This window comes from Liolophura sinensis, chromosome 9, assembly GCF_032854445.1.
Source record: "Liolophura sinensis isolate JHLJ2023 chromosome 9, CUHK_Ljap_v2, whole genome shotgun sequence".
Taxonomy (NCBI): Eukaryota; Metazoa; Mollusca; class Polyplacophora; order Chitonida; family Chitonidae; genus Liolophura; species Liolophura sinensis.
The window spans coordinates 26212532-26229772 of NC_088303.1; the positions used below are offsets into that span (position 1 = coordinate 26212532).

A 17241-nucleotide genomic window follows, 5' to 3' on the forward strand; every position below is an offset into this window, starting at 1 on the left:
TGTATGTTACACGTAAGACACCTCCTTTATACTAGCTGATAGATAGCAAAACAATACTAACTGCAACAAGAAAACCACAACTGCAGCCAATGTTACATTTCCAAGGGATGACTACAATGAAGATGCAGGTCGTAGTGGTACAAGCATGAATCACACAACCAAACAAATAAACAGCCTACAACACATTTTCAATAAACTACACATAAAGTTTTGTTCCTATGACTGTCAAACCAGGAAGGTCACAGATTAGTCACATGTAAAAACATACTATGTATTACAACAAAACACTGTGCATTTAATTTAAATTTAATTTAATTTACACGGCAACTAGTGACATTCAAAACAGTTAAACTAAGCCTAATTTCAGAGCTTGTGGTTTATTATAAGGCAAGGTAATACAAGACGTGAATTATGTACACTGCTCATGCCATAAGAAAATCAGTTTTGTTTTTCTGAAAACTAGGTTTATTAAAAATTCATGTTTTGTATTTAAAATACGACATGAACATACAGATGTATATTTCAAATTTATAGACACTTTGGTCATTCTAAGACCATGAAATGACTTAAAATTTATATGGTGACTAAGATGTGCTTTTTCCAGGATTCTGAGAGTTCTATTGATCTTAAAAAGGTGTTCTGATGTTTGTGATGGAAAAACTTAAACTTTCACCACAAAAGTTATGCATATATTTCATGACATTCATTTGCATTTCCTAATCTTCTTTCTATTTCTCAGCACATGTTTAACATACTGGGTACCATTTTTCTTCGTAACAATATTTAAAAGGTTCTTATCAGTAAACCTTGACACTACAGTAAAAACTAGGAACAATGATGTGTTGATACAGGAAGGGCGAGGGAGTAAAGAATGAAATCTACATCTCAATCTATGCATATATATGCCGTATATATACTATCACCACTAAGTGATGCCCTCTAGGTTTATAACAAACCTGTTCTGGGCACTGGTACATACACTGTCAATTTTTATCAGAATATTTGATCCAGTATGTCTATGGCTATCATGAAAAGTCAGGTATGGGTACTAGTAAGTTATAATTAACATTTAAAAGAATCCGCCCAAAAGCTAGCCTTCATTTTGGTGCAGGTACACTAAAACCTTCATTTCAGTTTTCACTATCAATTCTGGGGTACTTCAAATATAGCATAAATCTATTTATAGTTAAATTCAGTAGATATGAGTTTGACTAAATTGCCAGTATACAGGAATATGTTATACATGTACAATATGCACACCAACAGCCTTTCTGCTTATTTTAAAGTGTCCACTTCATTCCTTGGTTAAGGTTAACGTACATATACATTGTATGACTTTGATTTAGGGTGCAGTCATAAGCAAGGGCAAAGTCTGGATGGAAGTGCATCCATTGTGAGCTGCATGTGTACAAATGGAAAATCAGGTCAATGTTCTACCAACTTTTACAGCATTGCATTCTCATCTAAATTGTTGTGAACCCCAACATCACAAAGTTGTCAACATACTGAAAACCCCACAAAAAACACCCCAGAAACCAGGGCAGTTAGGTGAAAAAGACTTGTGAGTACTTACTCAGAGAGGTGACGCGGAGTCGTATAAACTGCACCATCCGCTGAGTACTCTCAACCCCACACAAGCTTTTGCACTGTTAAAGAAGTAATATATGACTAAGTTGAGCATATTACTAGGCTATGAGGTGTTTTCCGCACAGGCATACCAGGCTGTGATTCAGTAAACAGAAACTAGCAGCATGACTAAACACAGCTACGGGATCTCAGAAGAGCTGCTATGAGTCAGGGATTAGGCGGCTTGGGCTAAATTTAATCTGCATGCCTGGCAATGCAGGCCAGTACTGTGTTTTGGGAAAGATGGTAACACCAGCCTACTGCCTGTACATGTGATTACACATATAGTATACATCAATTTCAGTCCATATAGGGCTGAGCACATATTTATACACAATACAAAACACATTCACACATTATATAATGGTCTAAAGGCTGAGAGCCACTGCAATATGGAATAGATGGTGAATCTCTACATGTAAGTGTACATGCAGGACTAAGAAATTTAACTGACAGCTGTTTCACGCATTGGCTAATACACCTGACCTCAATAAACTTATCTTATTTATGGCAATATTCATTAAAAACAAGTTAACAAATCTGACACAGTATCACACAAAAATATTCCACTTCAAAGCAATAAAAGACATGAATTGAGCTTATATATGCACACTGGCAGCCAGAAAGATAAAAGCATTATTATACACAGTAAACACCAAAGATTACGATCATGTGATGGTAAAAAAATTAACAAAAACTGCCAATAATCTATGGAACTGAAATTATTGATCTTCATGAATTGAAGTCCCTATCTACATAAAAGCATTTGAGGTATTTATTCTCATCTGACATTTTATTCACTTTCTAGACGCATTCATAATCTATTAACGCAGACCCCCCCCCCACCCCCCCCCCAAAAAAAAAACAGGATGTGTTGCTCATGTTACAAACAAGGATATGCTCCAAGCATAAAATCTTATGGGAAAGTATCCATGCACGTGTAACATACAGAACCACGACATGTACATCACTTTATAGTTAATCCTCGCATCCTTGATCCGTTAGGAAAATACGAAGCGTATTAAGATCTTGCGCTCCCTTGTGTTAGTTCACCGACTCACGACGAGTGTCGTCTTCCGTTTGTAGATTCGTAAGAAACCGCTGCTGCATTTCTTTGGCAAAATGACGCCAGTCTGTCTCCAAGCTGTCATTTTTCCATCCACTACTTGTTCAAGCTAACCACAATTAAGCATGCGAGTTGTTGTTGTAATGTCATGCATCTGCTTTTCACGTGCGCGATCTACAACACTATGTTTTTGCTAACGGTGAAATAAAACATAGCAGTCAAACTGACGATTGTGTACATCTTGCAGGTTTCAACAACTGAGAGAGATTATCAATGTTTACCTGTTGTCAACAGCACAAATCTGGAGCTCACACGATGTCCATCGCTCCTCTTCCGCAAATCTTTCTCCAGCTTGTTTCCATATGACCCACATCTGTCCCACCAGATGACGTCATGGAGGTCATAGGACGACGTTACGGTCAGAGGTTACGTCATACGTAACAGGTGCTTGATTAAAAGTGCACTTTTAATGTAAACCATGTTTTATTTATTTCTCGATACTTATTTAGTAATACGTTAATTTTCGATCCACGCCCTCTGCATCAATGACCAGTTACAGATAAAAGGAACAGAAAAGAAACCATATACTGACTTCACTAAATTTGCTTTTTGTTTTTCATAATGCACATATACGGCCAAAAAAATACACTTTTTTTTAGAAAAATTGATCTCTAGTTGCCTGGAGAACATTTGCCTTCCATCAATGCGATGTACATGTAGGTCACACATAGGAGAGTTTGACAGAAAAATGCCACAGGTCAGTGGTTTTCTCTGGACAATCCACTTTCTTCCACCAATAAATCTGGCTGTCATCGTCCGAGTGAAAAATTCATCAGCATGGTGTTATGACCAACCAAAGAACTGTTAAAAATTTGACCTCATAAATTTCCAAATTAGCTGAAAATTAAATCTATAATTACCATTAAATGTAATCTGCATTAAAAGGACCAAGTCACATGCCTGGTCGCAGTGTTTGAAACAATAAAAAAAACAACAACTTTATATAGTTTATCTTTATAACCATAGTGAAATTGGTGGACATAATGCAATAAAGAGAAATTAGCACATTATCTTGTGTAGTAGTGTATCAAGTTTACCTGGAAAGTGCACGATACATATGCAGTGGTGATGTTTTAGAGTTTTATCGCATTGACATCATCAGATGGCTTGTTACGATATACACCTGCATTAAAGAGACGAGTGAGAATGGGTTCATTCATTAAGTTGTATATGGTACAGTTTATTGTAGACAATTTCTTGACTCCCATTAAAGACTCAAATTTGTTAAATGGACTTGTGGAATGAAAACAGCACAAATGTTATTTCCTAAAAGTCTCAAAACTTTACAAACTGCTCAGTAGGAGTGCAGTTTAAATATTTAAATTAACATTTGTCCTTTTTTCATTTGACTAGTTGAATCTGACATGTCAATATGACAAATTGCACCATACAAAGTGCAAGTTCAATCCCACTGCTAGATAACAGAGACTCGGTCAAATGGCACTCACGGGACTGCTTGTACAATGTTTGCTAAAGACCATTTGTCCTTCCACCAGTTATAATGTACATCATAACTGGGACAGTTAGCCACCAAACCTGCCAACTGTGGTTTACCCCACACACTTTATTTTCCTCCACCCAGAAAACCGCATGCTATCACCTGAGACAACTTAAAGCTGCTAGCAAAGCTACCAAAGAGCTTGCCTGTATGGGACACATGAATGCAAAACTTCATGCAAAGAGCTCAATGCATAAAGAACTGCAATCCTGGTAATTTGCCGTATCTGATATGCTCATAGGCTGATAGAGCATCAGCGATGGAACGTCCTCCATGCACCAGTGAGCCATTGTGTCAATACACAAGATACTTTTTAAGATACCATCCCTAACATTTTGTGGTTCTAATACACAATACATTAAGTCAAGAATTAAGTAATTTATGGTAATTCGTCTAACATTGATTCTTATACACAATACACTAAGTCAGGAATTCATTAACTTATGGTACTTTATATGCATACATCCATTCAACGATGGAATATCCAACTCCTGATATTGTGCTCTACGTGTGTGCAAGCCATGAGCTCAATACCTAAAGTACTTTTTAAGATACCACCCCTAACATTTTGTTTAACATTGCTTTCTCCGTTATATGATGACAACACTCAGCGTAAGACAAAGGCCATGCCTGTACTTTATACAAGTGACCTAAAAATTCTTGAACATCAAATAAATACCAGATTAATATGAATGCTTGAGACGTGCAAAGTTTACAGAGATCCATGTACTCTTTTCTTTTAACTTGTTAGGACCTTTATGCTGAAACTAAGAAATTTTCATCGACTGATTTATTAGCTGAGAAAAAAATTAAGGAACAAATAACCATAGATAATATATCAGATCTGATATGTTGCTTCTTTCCTTTTTATTAAAAATTAAATTATGTACCAAATACTGATCAATTATTACAGCATAATATCAAACATGAAATATGATGGAAAATTTTACAGTAATTCAAACCTGAATGCTTTTATTGAATAACATATTGTCAATATTTCTGCATTATAAGCACAGAAAAAACTTTACGAAGCACAAGAAATCCTTATTAATACATCTTAACACTTTAAGAACTCATTCTATGCATACTACATGTATATTAAATGAGCTGAACACAGGAAACATAAAGAAAATTTTCATGTAGAAAAATCAGAAAAAAAAGCACACAACATTTGATATATGCGGTACATGTAGTTTATCTTTGGATTATACAATTTTTTTCTTTAATAAAAATGCGAGAAATCAAAAAATTTCGGTGGCAATACATTAAAAAAATTATGAGAATTATCATATGGGTAAATCAAGCTAATCTGAGGTACATACAAGTATATATGTATATATACATGGAAATAAAACAGCAAAACTTATATAGAATTTCAGCGGGATCTACATACGCAAATGTAATTAACACATAAAAGCTAATCACAGCTTTATTCAGTTATCAAATTAATCAATAGGAGTCATTTTCATATGCTATGAAAAAAACATTTTTAATTAACTACCAGCACCATTACTGTCATCATGCATAAGTACAAATAATAAATGGTAATGGTGGATGTATAGGTTTTCATATTGTTGCCTGCATGAAGGCGTAAGTTTTCCTCAAGTGTTATTCATCCCTCAACAATGTTAATACAGGTGCCTTTATCAGACATTACAGAACAAAGGTCAAAAGAGTAAATTTGACATGAGGTATACAGTACAGGTAAATGATGCATAGTGTGTGCAATAGTGGAAACTAAGACATTTTGTTCCTGGGAATTCATGTTGAATGACGTAACCTGATGATGACATAATTTATGTATTTATTTATTTATTTTATTTAGATCAGCAAAACTACATGATTTTAATGACACAAACCCTTTTGTGAGGTCGCCACTTCAAAACAACAAAAAAACCCCCCAAAAAAACCCCACTGTATTTAATAAACTGATCACTTGACAGGCTTAATATCTGTAAGCAGGGTCAAAGTCTCACATCTCGGAAAGCGATGATATAACTTCCTGTGGTCACCTCATCCCCGTTGCAGACTGAGCTATGAAACAGAAATACTCCACAACAAAGGAGGGTTAACAAATAACTCCAGCTCGCGACAATGGAACAAGTTTATCCATAATACACAATCATAAAAAGGCTACCCCAATTCTTCAACCTTTCCAACAGCCTCTGAAACCAATATTTTGAAACTTTCTGAGAAAACTATGGGGTGTAGAGAAATAATTTGCACAGTCTTGGTGATGTTTAATGACCCAAGCAAATCATTTTTAGCATCATTTTCGTACTAATTACAAGCACATAGAATCCACTCAAAAAAAGGCTTTTGTGGTTGAAAAGGTTGAAGATTTACAGTACGTCAATGTGCTACAAGGATCTGTTCTCTGTGAGACTCGAACATTGCTCTGCTGGTGTAAACTATCCTGATAACAAGAAAGTTAAAGCACATAGAGAAACTGTAGATATGTTGATCTTGGAAGACTGTCTTACAGTTTCGACTTTGCCAGCTCCGTTAATGGTCCAACATACTGCTCACCTGTGAAGAAAGAAAATATTCTGATCACATAGTGAAAACCGTAACACATCATTATGTCGATGATTTTGAGCACGAACATATTTAAAGGTTATGACTCTGTGCTGGACGGTTCAAGATTTATCTGGTGAGCCAGGCTGAATATCGTATCAAGATGAGCGAGTGCAGTGAAGGAGCTTTGATACAATTTTCAGTCTCTATCTGTTGTTCATTCCTGTCTTTGTGATGGTATTTAGCATGGTTATATTTGTCGTTTGTTTGATGAATTCATTGGCTTATCCAAAAAACACTGACCAATCAAAAGCCTAGAATTTTCTACGAACTGTGGTAAATATCTACAATCTATAAGCTCTTCTGGATGAGGAATTATTACCAGGGTAATAATAATTTGTTATCACAAAAACCCGTCCATGTTGTTCCATGAAAATAAGAATTGTTAAGAGTGTTAGAACTGACCTATCACAGATCACCAGCCTTATTTATTTATTGATTGATTTCCAGAGTAATACCAGAGTAATAATAATTTGTTATCACAAAAACCCGTCCATGTCGTTCCATGAAAATAAGAATTGTTAGAGTGTCAGAACTGACCTATCACAGATCAACAGTCTTATTTATTTATTGATTGATTTCATTGGTGTTTTAGGCCATACTCCAGAATGTTTTACTTATACGATAGCAGCCAGCATTATGGTGGGAGGAAAAGGGGCAGTGTCGGAGGGAAAACCAGGGTTTGGTTCTGGTGTTGCTCCCACATTTTGTGGGATGCCATTCCCTCCTCAAGTTGCTTGGGGTCTAAGTTATGTAGCCTGTTGTGCATTCCTGCCTTTGCAATGAATTTTGAGAGGCAAACTGGTAGTACTAATGAATGACACTGTACTGTTCCACTTGGGCCTGTCACCATAGCACAAGAACCATCCACAGTTCACTGTATGACTGGAGGGGAAGGCAGCATGAACTGGACTTGATCTCACAGCGACTGCATTGGTGAGGGGCTTCTGGGTTATTTTGCACTAGCCACATGTTACACTTTCAAGAATGGTGCCTACTTAGCCTGTGACCAGTACTGTACTTTAGTACGATAAATAAGACACAGACTTTCCCACCTACCTAGCAAGTCAGCAAGTATATGAAACCGGTCTGAACCAAACAACATCTGATCTGTGTTGTTCACCTCAGCAACGATTGTCGGGGCGCCAAATGCCTGTACAAGTACAAAATATGATTGGTCCTCATGAAGCTCTTAATTGGTTTTATTAAGGCTTAATAAGATCTCTTTTTCATAATAATGGTCATGTTCACTGATGTACTTAGCTGTAGAAAATCACATGACTTTGTCCGATGCTTTCAAACTTCAGTTCAATGGATGAAGAACTGAAATTGTGAATTTGGTAATTTACCATAATCAACAGAATCACAGAACATCAGCAATGGACCCCCCCCCCCCCCACCCACTCGCATTATTGTGCTTTATATGCATGTAAAACTTCTGGTCAATCCATACAATACTTTTTAAGATACCAACCCTAACATTTTCTTCAACAGTGACTCTAATACACCACTCTCTAAGTCAGGAATTCAGTAATTTACAGTAGTTAATATGTACACACCGAATCAAAGATCGAATATCCCCATCATGCTATTCTGCTCTACATGTGTGCAATTACTGAGCTAAATACATGCAGTCTTTTTGGAGATACCACCCCTGACACTTTGTTTAACATAAATTCTTATACACAATGCAGTAAGCCGGGAATTCACTAGTTTCTGTAGATCTGAAATACAGATCTATACTCTTCCATGTGTTAACCTGGAACTCGGTTCGTCTGTCCTCAACATGTCAAAGTTGTATGCTACAAAAACCTGGAATCCCTCAGGAATTCTTACTTCATATCACCTTGTTATTCATGAATAATAAAGATCACAATTAACACATATTTATCTGTTACATCAGCGGCAAGACGAACTTCGCTGGCCACCATTTTCAATTTGGGTCGGTCATGCTCTGCATTGTTGTGACAAAGATAAACACGAGGAATGATTTGACCAATGAGATGTACACCACATAAAGGGTGATTGACAAATTGTTTGGGAGTCTTAACTTTCATTTGTGTGTTAATAATGAACAGAAATGATCTATAATCAATAAAGTTGTCAAAAAAGTCTTAATTTTCGGAAGAGCAGCCGAGTCCACCCTAGCAACAGAATCATGTGATTTGAAAATGACGGCTTGCAAAGTTCTGATGCTGTACGAGTGGTTGCGTCGGTTACATTGGTGTTATTTGCGATGTTATGGCTTTTACTATTCCCACATAATGAGGTGATATGAATTCAGAAATACTTTAAGATCACGTGACTCTGCTTTTTGTGGCGCACTTTGTGACACTTTGGAGACAGCGCAGATGACAAGAGTTCCAGGTTTACGGTTCAGAGCTATTAATATGGAAGCTAAGCTGGAAACATGGCTAACCAATCTCAGAGCTATAATTTTCGGTACTTAATATGTACTTAATATGTACGCACGGAATCAACAATGGAATATCTTGATTAGTTAGAAATAAACCAAATCAGGCAAAGTATTTTATTAAGTTTGTTATTTTGAGACAAAATTGGCTGTCGATCTGCATACCCCATGTTCTAGAGCCTCTGTTGTTATTGCTTTGAGTTTGTCCTTTATTGAATTGTCTTTCATCTTCAGTAAAGCATCTGTGATCACAGCTTCGTTTAGTCCAGATGCTTTTGCAGCCTGAAATAGCAAAATATCATGATGAAATTATCATTTTCAGTGGTAAAAACACAAAGCGACTGTACTTTTTGATTTGACTGGTGTTTTGCGCCATACTCAAGAAGACATTCATAAGACAGTGGCCAAGATTATAGCTGGAGGAAACTGGGCAGAGCCCGGGAGAAACCCATGATCATCCACAGGTTGCTGACAGACCTTATTACGTACTGTATTGTAATTTGATACCAGGAACAAACCAGGGATTTTGTTTAATACACCTATTTTTGAAGGGGTAATTTCTTCCAAACAAAAAATTGTTCACAAAGTCAGCTTTGTGCCTCTTCACGACCAGGACACTTTTTTGCTCTGTCTTCATGTATTAGGAAATCGATACTTTGCGACAAGAACAATCATCATTTGCATGAAACTAAATGTTCAGTGTCAATAATTTGAGAACTTGATACTTATTCATTTATTTGACTGGAGTTTAACTCCATACTCAAGAGTATTCCTTGAATTTAGTGCTGATCAGCTTTTTGGGTTGATCATTCCATGCTGATCAGCTTTTTGGGTTGGTCATTCAATGATGATCATCTTTTAGGGTTCATCATTCAAATGTGTCAGCTTTTTCAATTAAATGGCATCGGCTTTTAGGGTGATGATTCAATGTTGATCACCTTTTTTTGAGTTTCAGCTTTTTGTGGTTAATCAATTGATGATGTCTGCTTTTGGGGTTGATCATTTAACACTGATCAGTTTTTTGGGTTGATCATTTATTGGTGTCAGCTTTTGGGTTGATCATTCAATGCTGATCAGCTTTTTGGATAACTGATAAATCAAAGCTGATCACCTTAATGGGTTGATGATAAAATGTTAATCACCTTTCTAGGTGGATGAATCCAGCCCAGACCTGAAGTCCAGTTGACATCCTTTGTTCACTGGGCATTTAACAATCCTCTGGTGGGTGGTGTCTTGTGAACCAGACACAACAATGATCATGACCATGGCCAAGATGAATGTACTTGACGAGGCTTTGCAACAAGAGGGGCACCTGTCTAATAGCTGACTAACAGGTGAGGATCATGTCGGAATGGTTTTGAATACTTCTACCATTACAAAATACTAGTGACATGATTACTCAGTCACCAGAGCAGGACACAAATGAAGTCAGTATGCCGTAAATGACACGAAATTTCACCCGTGACTAAGCTGCATATTGTACCCAATCCCGATTGCCCTGTTGTTCTACAAATAAAGTGTGGAGATGTGTTTGGAAGGCAGGATGATATCAAACTGGAAAGATGAAACTTTGGCACAAAATTGATTTTAGGTCATTTACCGTAACCCTCATATTGGGCATGGAGCCCTACTTTTTTATCCAGCGAAGACACATCAATTCAGCTGAGAAGGCTGATATATCACTGAATCAATTCATTATAAACACTATTGGCCTGACAGTCAAACAAAGGGAGGTAACCTAGTTAGCAGACACATATGACATCAGCTGCAGGATACAGGAACATGCACATCCCACATAGCCTCTATCATATGTATTTCGTGAAACAGTTCAACTTTTTGAGACTGACCTGCACAAGACTGTCAGGCTGGGTGATATCTTCATCCTACAACAAAGACAAATTAGTCCAATGATGTTGACAAATTCGTATTACACATGCCAGAAAGTACTTCAGATTTACTTCACTTTGGCAAATACCCATTTGATTTTCTTAGCTGTCAAATAGATATCCAGACCACCAACACTAAAGCCGCTGCATCACAGTTACATCTGTTGAGTTAGGATTCGAGACGTCTGGCACGCAAGGTCCATGTTTCATGTCCATTCCAGTCAGTCATCGTAAGTGGTTGTCTAGCTCACGGCTCAAATCCAATTGTCTTCTATCAGTTTAACATAGACGTATTAACGATACACAAGAGGTAGTTTGTCAGTAACTTGCCAAAGGTTTTTGGTTTTCGTATTGGTAAAATATTCTTGAAAATGCCAGCGAACGCTGAACTATAATAATAAATTCATGTCTAACATCAAAAAGATTTGGCTACAACTGAAACAGTAGCGATCTTTTAATAGTTGAACTTGTAGCTTGTAACTTCAAACTATAATTAGTTTACTTATTCTAGTTATAAGTTACAAGTCATAAGTTTAATTTGTAACTTATACCTGAAGGTCCCCAATGAGGGGTCCACACAGGTAATCCTCCAGAGCACCTACTGAAAACATTATTATTCCACTGATTTTGTGATCCAGCTACTAGACGGTTAGACCAACTGACTTGAAACTTTGCAGTAAAATTCCCCTATACTTGAACTTGCTTGATTGACTATTCCGTTTTTTCAGGGGAATGAAATCTTCTTCCCTAGTACCACTGAACGGATTGTTCTATAATTTAATAGGCAGGTAGACCACTGGTAGTTACAATAAGTTTGAGAAAATTGTTGAATTCCGATAAAAACTGTGGAAGCTCACTGGTTGAAGTTGTGACACAACTAGTTTTGAAATTTCAATTTTGTTTCATGTATACTAGTATATTTTGGGCTGCTAATTTTAAATTTGCTTTTATTTTTTTGTCTATCTTTGTAACTTTCTCAGAATTAGTTAAAGTGAACATAAAGTCTGCAACTATACAGACACAGAAAAAATAATATAGGGCACAGTTATCATAGAAAAACACGTAAAAATTCCATAAAGTTTTGACAGCTGAGAAGATGAAGTTCAGCATTGGGGATATGGCACCAACGGACAATTCACTCTGAGTAGTCATCTTGTAGAAGCTCTTATGAACTAGGTCAATCACTACAGATGAAAGCGGCACGTGATAATTGGCTGATATAGTGGACAGACAGATATTGATGCAGTAAACTGGATTTTGTGGTGAGTTTAAGTGTAAACTGGTGCATTTTGGACCACACATTTAGGAGCAGGGAACTGAGAACGGCTGCTCGTGTCACAATGTGTACATGTTGTGCAGGAGATTGCAGTAACTTGCCAGAGTGAGCTAGCAAGAAAACCGCCTCGGGAAAGTCATTGCTTGATGAAATATATTGTGACTTTGCATTATTTTTCCTTAGTGAAGTCAGATTTATTCTGAAAATATCTTCCCAAAATCTGAACAAAAGGGTCTGTTATAAATCAGACGGTTCTGCTATGTTCGGTAAATTCCCTGATGTCGGTGCAGCCGACGAGGACGAACAGGACTGCTCAAAACATGGCGCTTGTGTCCATGGATGAGCTGATACTCTTTGGCTGTGGTACCACATGTTCTTGTTTGTACTTCCTCATTGTCACATAGTTTAATACCAGTGGTATGGGAGAGCTCCTAGGTTTTGTGACCTCACTCTAGATAGCTATAACATGGCAAAAAGGTGTCACCAAATGAGTGGCTGGGTACTGACGATTGTTTGCTATTTATTTTGTTGATAAGCAGTGTAGCATTTTTAAAATATTTTTAGAAACTTTCTGAAACACTACTTTATTAATTAATTCAGATTTAGTGGCTGACTTTATGTTCACTTTAAAAAAAACTAATATTAAGTTACGTAATTTTAATAACCAGTAACTCGAAAACTATGAAAGCTAGAAATCTGAAACTTTCATCCAAACACCAGCCCATGACATGCTCTTTCTGTAAAGTGGATATCGATTTGAGCTACAATCAGCAGTTTTCTTCTAGTTTTCTAGAAGCGTTTAAAGAACACCACCATTTTTTTCGGAAATAAATGTTAATCCTATTGCTTTGACATTGAGTTAGACGGCATCTGGATAGACAGATAATCTGTTGAAGTGTCAACAACAACAAATGACGTGGACATTGGCCAAAACTGCTTTACAGTTCTAGTTAATAATTTATCTTTTTTTTATCAAAAACACATACATGTTTGTGATGAATTCTGTCCTTAAGAGCATTTTACATGTTTTACACATGCTATAGGAAATTTCCCACATACCCTGCTCCAAATTCTCAACCACAACTCCCTTGAGAGATTCTCTGTGCTTTCCGGGAAACTGACATCCACCGCTGTGACAAATCTCATTGCCTGTAGCGATCCCTTCTGAAACAACACTTCAGCTGGATTCTAAAAAAAATTAAAATTCCAAAACAAAAATTCCATCCATCTATCATGCTGTCTCTTAAAAGTTAAATTTCATCTGTGCTTAGTATAATGCTTGTGAAATAAGGGTTTATCAAACAGAGTAAATTATGGTAACTCAATCTGTAATTACGTTTTTCTGATGTCACTTCATACTTTTTCAAAGATGAATACGGGTTTAGATATTTTCATCAAAGCCTCATGAGATAAGACTGGAAATGACGTTGCACAGTTCGCTGTTCTAATGTAATAGTGTTCAGGAAACCAACAGTGCATAGGAGGCAAAAATCTTTGTATCATATGGTAAAGTTACTTGCCAAATTTTGATATGTAACAAACAATGAAAATGACTGTTCCCATGTGAAGTGAAACAGTCCTTAAACAACCATCAGTCAATCGATCGATCAATCAACCAACCAATCAGAACCGTGTTAACTGACACTGTATGTTAGTATGACTGAAGTGTCCTTAAAAGAAAAAACAACAAAGATTTTGAGACAGTCTGCATATAATTTTGACACTTCTTCTCTCTAATCATCTACTGTTCTTTCTCCTTATAAAAATAACAAGTGCCTTTACTTCTCCTTCCTTCTGGTTAATTATCTAACTTGTGGTTTCAAATTTGACTGCTTCTGTTTGTTTTTTAAGAAGATGAAAATTAAGAAAAACGTAAGATGAAATGGTTTCCACTATTCATAACAGTTTAAAATCTGAAGTATGGCACAATAAATCAAGCCTGAATTATAATCATATTATTTCTATATGTACTGTGAGTAAGGACTAGTTGTACAAAATATCCTCACAAAATCTCTGCAGAAATACTCAGACTATCTGGACAGCTGAGAGTTATTTATTTATTTATTTATTAGATTGGTGTTTTACGCCGTACTCAAGAATATTTCACTTATACGACGGCGGCCAGCATTATGGTGGGTGGAAACCGGGCACAGCCCGGGGGAAACCCATGACCATCCGCAGGCTGATGGCAGACCTTCCCACTTACGGCCGGAGAGGAAGCAAGCATGAGCTGGGCTTGAACTCACAGCGACCGCATTGGTGAGAGACTCCTGAGTCATTATGCTGCTCTAGCGCGCTAACCAACTGAGCCACTGAGGCCCTCTGAGAATTATACAAATCCAATGGATACAAGATTGCTAACAGTGATTCAAAAATAGGCATTTTCCTATGCAACAACGTTGGGAGGGAAGTTTTCTTCACCCACACCTTTTGTTATTCATGAGATCATGTGGTCTCTAGCTTACGATCCATCTTACAGAATTTTGTTAGCGGTGTAATCTATATGTACAATTCATTACAGTAAAGTAGCATTAATATCAATAATGTATAAATGTTTTAAAGACTTCAATTTGTTTTTCACTTCTGTGGGCAGCCTCTGGTAGAAGCAGAAATATCACATATGCGTAGCTACACATACCATGAATAATGTGAAACCTGTACAGCACATCTTACTTTTGGAATCTTTATAGGCACTTTGAAATGTTTTCCCAGTCGATGCAAGTCTTGGAACATGTAGGTACCTTTACTGGGAACAAATGCTGGTGGTGTATTATCTGCACAAAAAAATTAAATAAAGACAATAAGAAAATCATACAATCGAATCCAAGTCAATGGCTATCTCTTAACACAACCATTCATTATCACCTGCCAATAATCATTATCTTCAGGCCAAAAAAACTCTCACAACATCTTATATGGCTACAACACAAACATGATACATTAACCTTCAAAAAAGCTCCTCATGCAAAGTTTCAGAAAAAAAGTTACAAAAGCCATAAGGACATGTCTGACATACAACAAAAAAAGAGAACTGTGATGGTGGCTAGTATAAGGGGAGATAATCCAGAAAGTGATAAGACCTGACCAAAGTACATGTAGCTAATGAATAAATACCTGCTGCTTGCATGACACCTCCCAGGAACATCGGTTTGAGCACCAGCTTCATGTTCCATTTCTGTTTGTATCGAATCAGAACCTAAAGACAGAGAATCACAGAATGCCGGTCAGAAAAGACAATTCCTGAATTACAACAAACTTTTCTCATTTCAAGTGATTATTAAGTAAGAGTTCTACTGAAAGATACTTTGGGTTCTGTTTGAAAGGCAGGGTCAAATCCTACTGGAAAAATGTAAACTTAAACACTAAACATGTAAAAAATGTAAACTCAAATACTAAACATAAAACTGTATAACTTTTGTAGGTGAAATTATAGAATATACATGTACATGAGTATTATATACCATGTTGTTCATTTAAGCACAAGCACCTATGACTGGTAAAACCAATGCACCAGTAATCAACTAATCTAGTGTAAGTCAATGGATTGAAAGCAGCCTAAATTTTCAAAGCATCTTTCCAAAACCATTCAATCGAAAAGAACGGTAAAGCAGTATAGTTTAGAAGAAAATCAGTTTTCTTGAAATTTCTCTGTTTTCAGCGAATCAAATTGTTTGATTTCAAAGTAAATGATGGCTGAGTTTACATTAATGGTTATCACTGAAAACTTGAACCATATCCCAATAAGCTTCTTTTTATTTCTATTTATTTATTTATTGATTTGATTGGTGTTTTACGCCGTTATCAAGAATATTTCACTTATAAGATGGCGGCCAGCATTTTGGTGGGTGGAAACCGGACTCGGGGGCAACCCACAATGAAAAGTTTCTTTTTATTTCTAACTTTTTTCAAATATCGTGTGCATGTTCAGAATTATTCATGGTTTGTTATACTATTACTGTATGAGGGGCAATGTTGGACAGGCACATGACTCCATTTACCCATGACCAATGAAAGGGCTAGCTCCCTGAACATGTACTGTCAGTCTTTGTTTGATGAATCCCACTGGCCAAATGTCTGACAAACCCTCCTCATGATGACGGTACGTTTAATTTCATTCTCTGTAAATGTCGTTGTGACGATGTGACATCACAGAAAGTTTGACAGTTCAGAAATGTCTATGGATACAAGCTTTTGTCTGCTCTACAGGGGAAAAATAACTTTTCTCAGACACTATTTGAGTGTAAACAGTAGGAGGAGTGATAAATATTAAAGCAATAGCATAATCACCTGATCAATACAGTCTATTACAATAATCTGTAATAATAATGTGATCATGCTATAACTCTGAGATATTGAGAAGTGATGGCAAAGTGAGTGTAAAACTTGAAAGCTAAAGTGTTTATCATGCCTTTTAGTTTTTCTCGGCTTACGTAGTATATTGTTAGCTACGAATGACGTGTACCGTATGGAACTTGCTTAGATCAAAAATGTTTTAAAGCTCAAGACTGAGCCGTGAACTTTACGTTTCAGAACTGAAGCCATCAGTTAGTGATCAGTGGGCATTAGGCCTATGTCTACCCTGGTCAAGTGTACAAATACAACGGTACTGCACGGTGTATCGTACAGCAATTTAAGCAGTAGTCGAGTACCGCCTGAAAATCATGACGTTTTCGTGCATGACATGTACACGTTTATCCCCAAACTACACATGCAATCTTTCCCAATTCGTCAATGCACCCCATTCGAATTGATACCTCAAATGCAATCCATGAATACGGTGAAATAACGTCATAAAACAGCTTCACGGTTTTCTTCGAGGCCATGTTGTTTGGACTTTGG

At 36.8% G+C, this 17241-nt stretch overlaps 2 protein-coding genes across 2 annotated transcripts in view; both read right to left on the bottom strand.

Moving 5' to 3' along the window:
- LOC135474820 (uncharacterized) overlaps positions 1–3055 on the bottom strand; it is a 28283-nt gene extending 25228 nt beyond the window's left edge. Inside the window, exons 1-2 of the mRNA XM_064754420.1 lie at positions 2974–3055; positions 1574–1646 (exon numbers count right to left, since the gene is read on the bottom strand). The gene's annotated coding sequence lies outside the window, so the exon portion shown is untranslated. The remainder of the gene's footprint in view (positions 1–1573; positions 1647–2973) is intronic.
- Positions 3056–5100: 2045 nt separating this feature from the next.
- LOC135475220 (glutathione S-transferase kappa 1-like) lies at positions 5101–17233 on the bottom strand. The gene is made up of 8 exons (XM_064755034.1): positions 17157–17233; positions 15517–15598; positions 15076–15176; positions 13462–13590; positions 11088–11123; positions 9406–9522; positions 7887–7980; positions 5101–6779 (listed from the first exon to the last, which is right to left on the bottom strand). The coding sequence occupies exons 1-8, from the start codon at positions 17223–17225 to the stop codon at positions 6730–6732; spliced, it is 678 nt and encodes a 225-aa protein (XP_064611104.1). The 5' UTR covers positions 17226–17233; the 3' UTR covers positions 5101–6729.
- Positions 17234–17241: the final 8 nt, after the last annotated feature.

What these genes read in the sequence shown, in the direction of transcription:
- LOC135475220 (XM_064755034.1), bottom strand. Translation starts at nt 17,225, where the DNA reads ATGGCCTCGAAGAAAACCGTGAAGCTGTTTTATGACGTTATTTCACCG. An exon ending in ATTCATGGATTGCATTTGAG is followed by an intron (nt 15,599 to 17,156) that starts GTATCAATTCGA and finishes CTCTGTCTTTAG; the next exon opens with GTTCTGATTCGATACAAACA. An exon ending in TATACTTGCTGACTTGCTAG is followed by an intron (nt 6,780 to 7,886) that starts GTAGGTGGGAAA and finishes CTTTCTTCACAG; the next exon opens with GTGAGCAGTATGTTGGACCA.